The 7,500-nt window shown below is 41.6% G+C and overlaps 1 protein-coding gene across 2 annotated transcripts in view; it reads right to left on the bottom strand.

Annotated features, from left to right (window-relative positions):
• Positions 1-7,500, bottom strand: part of LOC135096057 (calcium-activated chloride channel regulator 1-like) — a 21,439-nt gene that overhangs the window by 4,686 nt on the left and 9,253 nt on the right. For both annotated transcript variants that reach the window (XM_063997277.1, XM_063997276.1), the window contains exons 8-14: positions 6,999-7,193; positions 5,378-5,513; positions 4,909-5,039; positions 4,293-4,443; positions 2,799-2,906; positions 2,125-2,265; positions 1,183-1,299 (exon numbers count right to left, since the gene is read on the bottom strand). In XM_063997277.1, the coding sequence (XP_063853347.1) occupies positions 1,183-1,299; positions 2,125-2,265; positions 2,799-2,906; positions 4,293-4,443; positions 4,909-5,039; positions 5,378-5,513; positions 6,999-7,193 (979 nt within the window). The remainder of the gene's footprint in view (positions 1-1,182; positions 1,300-2,124; positions 2,266-2,798; positions 2,907-4,292; positions 4,444-4,908; positions 5,040-5,377; positions 5,514-6,998; positions 7,194-7,500) is intronic.

Here is a 7,500-nt window from a genome sequence, read left to right on the forward strand (position 1 = left end):
TCAAGTTATTAGAGCCAGCCATGTTATTAAGGTACAATTATTACCTAACTATTGCTGAGAGAGAGAGAGAGAGAGAGAGAGAGAGAGAGAGAGAGAGAGAGAGAGAGAGAGAGAGAGAGAGAGAGAGAGAGAGAGAGAGAGAGGAGGAAATAGAAATTATCATACGTCTGGCAGCATCGTCCATTTCTCCACCACCCCTCCCCGCCCACTTCCTAGAGAGAGTGGCGCCGAGACAGCGCAACTGAGCCAGTGGAAGCAATAAGATTATTGTCACGCAGTGTTTTACTTGGGAGTCTGAGCCTGTCCTTGATGAATTATTAAGAGATGCTGCATGTCAACAGATTTGTTTGTTCAGAGGTTTACTGCAGAGAGCATGGCTGATGAGCTGTACACTGCTTTCATTAATGGATGTTAGCTACACGCACGATAGATACGATGTCAAAGTTTCAAAATCTTAAAATGTTTCCTGCTTAACACAACGTATTATTCATTTTGTAACTTTTTAATTATTGAACGTGACGAAATCAGAAGTACATCACGTAAAAGCTAAGAAAATGTAGTTTATATTGAGATATAACACACAACTGCATATCCTCCGTATGAGACGCACTAGACAAGTAAAGTAAAGCGATGGTGAACGACCGACCCACGCACTTTCCTTCCATGTTTACACTTGGCGCTCGGCCCACTGTTGCAGCCACTACGCATATGCACTATTTCTCAATCTTTCCTACATTACTCGTTCACTCAGAAATGTAAAATAATAGAGTAAATAAAAATAGATAAAAATAGATAAATACGTAAATTTCTACAGTATCTTTAAGGAAGGTGGAAATGGATGTTGTATTAGGAAAGAGTATAGTTATTATTCATGTCTCCTCTTCTTCCTCTTTCAAATTATCGTCACCACCACCACCATCACCATCACCAAGTTTATAGAGATATTTATCCTTATTTTTTTCCTTTCATCACTATCATTATCATCATCATTATTCTTATTCATCGTCATTATCTTCATCATCATCATCATTTTTTTTACTCACCACCACCACCACAACCACAACCATCATTGCTAACATCACTATCACAATTATTTATAAACACATCATCACCACCATCATTGCTATTATCATTATTGCTATCACCATCACCACCACCACCACCACCACCACCACCACCTACCCAGGCTTTAGTGGTGATGGGCTGCACACTCGGGTCTCGCTGCAGGCTGACGATCCTTACCCTGACGGAGGTGCTTCTCTCCCCTGACAGCCCTACCTTCCACTGCCACAGCCCGGCCTACGAATGGGGGAAGAGAGATAGAAGGTGATAAATGAGGGAATAGGGAGAATACGTGATAATTGTGGGGTTACAGAGAATATGTGATGAAGAATAGGGATAAGGTAATGAAAGGTACGTGAGGGAGAGTTAACGAATGGGGTTATAGGAATAAATAATGATAATTGTGAGAATAAGGGGAAAATGTGATAATATGATGAAATGGGAGTATATAATGAAAAATTAGATGAGGTGGTAATAATGAGAAGGATTTACGAATGAGTGTATAGGGATAAATTGAGATAAAAGAAGGAATAAGGGGAAAAGGTGACAATATGATGAACTGTGAAAAGATATAAAAAAAATAAACAAAAGATAATTAGAAGAAAACGTGTTATAACAAATAGGAATTAGTTTACGAATGGGGGGAAGGCGAAATGGCGATAAAAGAGGGAATAATGGGAGAATGGTGTCTATATTACCGGAAGAAACACTCTTGAGAACCGTGCTAGTCATGTATAGGGCCTTTGCAAATCGTGGCGAGAGAGAGCTAAGAATTTCTGAATGCCGGCCTGTCTCACCTCAGCTAATGAATAAAAAAAAAAAACAAGACTAAAGTAAAAAATAAAAAAAAGTTATGAATATTGACATAGTGACAGCGGTGGAACATACTCTCTCCCTCCCTTCCACCTGAAAAAAATAAATAAATAAGAAAACAAGATTAAAAAAATATAAATAAGGTTACAATTGGTGGCAGCTGTGGGATATACCGTTTCTCCCTCTTACTCTTTACCACCTCGTCTCTCCCTCCCACTCACCTTCCCTCTCACTCTCTCTCTCTCTCACCTCAGCTAGGGGCACCACCAAAAGCCAGGTAGAGGAATCCGGATCAAAACGAGCATTCCTGTACACTGTGCCATCTGGACCAATCAGAACAGGCGCTGACGTAATCTGCGGGTTCGTGAGTCTGGGAGACGAACTGGAGACCTGATGAAGGAGAGAATATGGGAAGACTCGGATTATTGTGGAAATTTGAGAATGAAAGATGACATGGAATTAGAGAAAAGTACAAAGAGAATAAGGATAATTAAGACACGTGGGTAAATGGTGAAGTGGGAGAAAGTGCAATATCTGGGTGAATGAGAAACCGTGATAAAGATGGGAATAGAGGGGAAGTACGATAATTGGTGGAAATATGGAAGAAAGAAATATGGTTTGAAAGTAGAAAAGGAATAAAAGGATGAAAACGACTAGGAATACGTGATAAATAGGGAAGAGAGAGGAATTTCAATGCGATAACACAGGGGAAAAAGGGGGAAGTATGATAATCGCTGGAAATATGAGAATGAAAGATAACCTGAAATTAAGATAAAGAGATAAATTTATAGAGAGATGAATAAATAGGATATAATAAGGATGCAATAAAATCCTCTCTCTCTCTCTCTCTCTCTCTCTCTCTCTCTCTCTCTCTCTCTCTCTCTCTCTCTCTCTCTCTCTCTCTCTCTCTCTCTCTCTCTTACCTGGGCTCCAGTCTCCAGTCTCAAGGTCAGGTTCCTGCCCACAGTAAAGTCAACATGGAAGGTGGATGATGCCTCTCGGCCGCCATCTTTGTACACCGTCTCGAAAATCTGTGGTGGTGATAGTAGTAGTAGTAGTAGTAGTAGTAGTAGTAGTAGTAGTAGTAGTAGTAGTAGTAGTAGTAGTAGTAGTAGTAGTAGTAGTAGCTTTTTTTTATGTAGGAGGGACATCGGCCAAGGGCAACAAAAATCTCCCCCAAAAAAAGAAAAAAAAAACATTGATATGCCGGTCCCCGAATAGTGTCCAAAGCGGTAGTCAAAAAATAAAGGATAAGTGTCTTGAAACCTCCCTCTTCAAGGAGTTTAAGTCACAGGAAGGTGGAAATACAGAAGCAGGCAGCGAGTTCCAGAGTTTACCAGAGAAAGGGATGAATGACTGAGAATACTGGTTAACTCTTGCGTTAGAGAGGTGGACAGAATAGGGGTGAGAGAAAGAAGAAAGTGTTGTGCAGCGAGGCCAAAGGAGGAGGGGAGGCATGCAGTTAGTAAGATCAGAAGAGCAGTTAGCAGGAAAATAGCGGTAGAAGACAGCTAGAGATGCAACAATGCGGCCATGAGAGAGAGGCTGAAGACAGTCAGTTAGAGGAGAGGAGTTGATGAGACGAAAAGCTTTTGATTCCACCCTGTCTAGAAGAGCGGTATGAGTGGAACCCCGAAACATGTCAAGAATACTCCATGCACTGTCCTCACGTGGCCACTCTGATTATTTTTAACCTTTCTCCTTCCTTTCTCTCTCAAGGGGATACCACGCCTTCCCTACACTTCTGCCAGTCCTTAGGGAAAACACCAGCATTGCCTTTCTGTGTTCCTCCAAGGTCACTGGCAAGAATAACAACACCTGTGATTGGTTCCTTCACCTCATTTACAGGCACCTGATTGGCCATCCCTTCATCTCAGATTCTCAACCCTAATCCATTTCTTTCACATAAATAGAGTTTGTACGCATCGCTAGACATCAATTCAAGGAAGAGATCGGAGACAGATAGTGCAGAGATGGCACGTGAGATCACACAGACAGTTCAGAGTCAATCAGTCAGTCTTCAGAGAGGGAGAATCAAGCGTTGTCCTGTCCGTCGTAGTCTGTGTCTCGGTGTCACACGTGTACACCAATCCATCATTAAATCAAGAAGTACCGTACGTCTATCTACTTGTGTATCCTTTACTCGCACAACGGTAATCTAAACGACTACCCGCGCACTCCACGCTACCAGTATCCATGGAGAAAGGGCCACCATCATCTATTCTGCCACCATCATCTCCAGCAACATCCAGTAAGTCAAGCAACCAGTGACAGCAATATAGTACAAGTGGCAGTGACTTCTCTTCGAACAACTGATATGCAATTTTTTTCCTCGAGGCAACACTATCACTAGTCACAGGAACATCAACACTCCCACTTCTCCCCTGCCCCTTCCATTCCCCTCTCCATCCCCTCACCGTGATGGGCGTGTCTGGCTGCGGGGGCTGGAAGGTGAGCGCCCCAACAAAGGCGTCCTCCAGCATCTGTCCCTCATCTATGTCTATCACTGTAAAAGTCTTGCCGCCCGTGGACCGTGCCACCTTTTCCAACTGCAGGTCCGCCTCTTCCCTGTGGGGGGGAGATGAGTGGACATGAGCTGGTGGAGGGAGTGGAGGATAGGTGGAATTACATACAGTACATTCTGATTATTTGAATATGTATGTGAATTGCTGATAGGTTACGTTAGGTTAGGTATGAATGATGTGGCGATTAGGTGAAAGATGGTACTTTCATAACTGTTACTCATTATTTAAATATGTGGATTATTGATAGGTTACGTTAATGTGGAGATGAGTGGATAATGAGATATGAGTGGAGATGAGACGGGGTGATGACTGGAGAACACTATTATTAACAACTATAACTATGAGTACTATCATTAATGAAGAGAGTGTATGTGTGTGTGTGTGTATGTGTGAACTAATTAAATACTATGATTACTGAGATTGGTATGCAAATCACTACTACTACTAATAATAATTCTACTACTACTACTACTACTACTACTATTACCACCACCACCACCACACGCACCCAAACGCCACAGTGACGACCCGGGCGCCGCTCTTCACCACGTCGAAAAGAACGTGATCAATTCGCGGATTTTCGTTCTCTTCTCCGTCTGTGATGAGAAGGATGACTGGGTTGGCGCTGTCCCTGAGTACCTGCGGGATTACATAGAATTACTTGTGATTACATGGATATACTACGAGAGATAGACAACCGCAGAATAAAATAAAGGAAAAAAGCGATGAAAATTGATTAAACACAAAATTTAAATATATAAAAAGGTTACAATTGGTGACAGCGGTGCGATAGTCTCTCTCTCTCTCTCTCTCTCTCTCTCTCTCTAATGCCACCACCTCCACACACACACACCACTTCACCCTATAACACTCCAAACACAATACCCCTTCCCTCCCACAAACACCCACAAACACCTCAACATTTAGACACCCCCAAAAAACATCCCCAAACACCACACACACACACACACACGAACCTGCCTGGCCGCCACATACAGCCCAGATCCAATACTGGTGCCGCCATCTGCCTTGGTTTCTATGGAATTAGCCAATAATTTTCGAGAGGCTTTGTCCGTCACGCGCGTCAAACTGCGAACCAGGCGTGCGTTCTTGCTGTGAGGGAGAGGGGAGAAAGAGATGGACATTGAAGTTGTTTGTATAGGGCAGAGACAACATTTAAAGTTATCTATAAAGCAGAGAGAACATTTCAAGTTATCTATAGTGAAAAGAGAACATTTGAAGTTATCTAAAGGGGAGAACGTTAGAACAATTATCTACAGCCAATCAACAGTTTGAACAGTTATCTGCAGCCAATATACAATGACCCTAAAATTTTGTCATGAGTTTGTAGTTTAATAAGACAGGCAACTCCCGCTCAAAAAATCTTAAATTCAACAAAATACAACATTTTAGGCTTTATACATTAATGGCTGGCCTTTCTGACGCCGGAACTTTTCAGAGAGAGAGAGAGAGAGAGAGAGAGAGAGAGAGAGAGAGAGAGAGAGAGAGAGAGAGAGAGAGAGAGAGAGAGAGAGAGAGAGCGTGTGTGGGTGCGTAAGTGAAGATAAACATGACAACAGAGAAACAAAAATAATATGAGGGAAGGAATTACCAGAGAGAGAGAGAGAGAGAGAGAGAGAGAGAGAGATTAAGCCCTCTTCCTTTAAGGGCTAGGGGTCAAGACAATAAGATTCCAAGGATAAGGATGATTTAACACCCTAAGGAAGATGGAGTGCAGTCAGAAGCAATGAGGGACACAGGACAGCATCCAACGTCTTGTAGTGAAGAGTACAGACGATTACAGACTGAATATACATCTGTCTACGTTATCTGCCTGTCTCTCTATCTATTCGTTTGTTTGTCTCAGTATCTATCTATCTATCTTTCTACCTGTTCGTCTACCTATCTCTATCTGTCTGTTTATCTATCTTTCTATCACCTATCTGTCTATCTATCTACCTATCGATTTACTTCTATACGTAACTTATCTATCTATCTATCTATTACTTATGCGATTTTATTTGGTTATATTTGCTTTCATATATAACTTTCCAAAGAGACAATATATGTTAATTAATTACATATATATATATATATATATATATATATATATATATATATATATATATATATATATATATATATATATATATATATATATATATATATATATATATATATATAATTTTTCAACTTATTCTTTTGATTTATTAGTATAATGTTTGTTTAGTAGAAAGACTGACCTACATTAAAATCTCTCTCTCTCTCTCTCTCTCTCTCTCTCTCTCTCTCTCTCTCTCTCTCTCTCTCTCTCTCTCTCTCTCTCTCTCTCATAGCATTCTCCAAACACACACATAAATATAAACATGAATTCAAAATGGTGGCAGCGGTGGGATAGATAGAACAGTCTCTCTCCCTCTCTCTCTCTCTCTCTCTCTCTCTCTCTCTCTCTCTCTCTCTCTCTCTCTCTCTCTCTCTCTCTCTCTCTCTCTCATAGCATTCCCCAAACACACACATAAATATAAACATAAATTCAAAATGGTGGCAGCGGTGGGATAGATAAAACAGTCTCTCTCCCTCTCTTTCTCTCTCTCTTACTTGAAGTTGATGATAGACACGTAGCTACCCGTGGCCACCTCGTAGAGCAGCCAGCGCCGAGCAATGCGCCGCAGCTTGTGTACCCTGTAGTGGTTGTTCATGGAGCCCGAGTAGTCCAGCACAAGGGCGTAGGTTGCGTCCGCCTGCTGCACCACGCGGAAGGTCGGATTCTCAAAGTGGTCAGAGGGCGGGTTGCTGTCGGGAGAGAGGTCAGGTTTGGGTTTTGCTTTGCTGAGGTTTGGTTAGGTTAGGTTAGGTTTAATTTGGTTTGGTTTGGTTTGGTTTAGTTAGGTTTAGTTAGTTTGGGAGTAATGGGTTGGGTTTGGTTAGGTTTGCTTGGGTTAGTTTAGGTGTGATGGGTTCGTTATGGGTTTAGGTTAGGTTAGGTTAGGTTAGGTTAGGTTAAGTTAGGTTAGGTTAGGTTAAGTTAGGTTAGGTTAGGTTAGGTTAAGTTAGGTTAGGTTAGGTTAAGTTAGGTTAGGTTAGGTTAGGTTAAGTTAGG

This window comes from Scylla paramamosain, unplaced genomic scaffold (genome assembly GCF_035594125.1).
Source record: "Scylla paramamosain isolate STU-SP2022 unplaced genomic scaffold, ASM3559412v1 Contig2, whole genome shotgun sequence".
Lineage (NCBI taxonomy): Eukaryota > Metazoa > Arthropoda > Malacostraca > Decapoda > Portunidae > Scylla > Scylla paramamosain.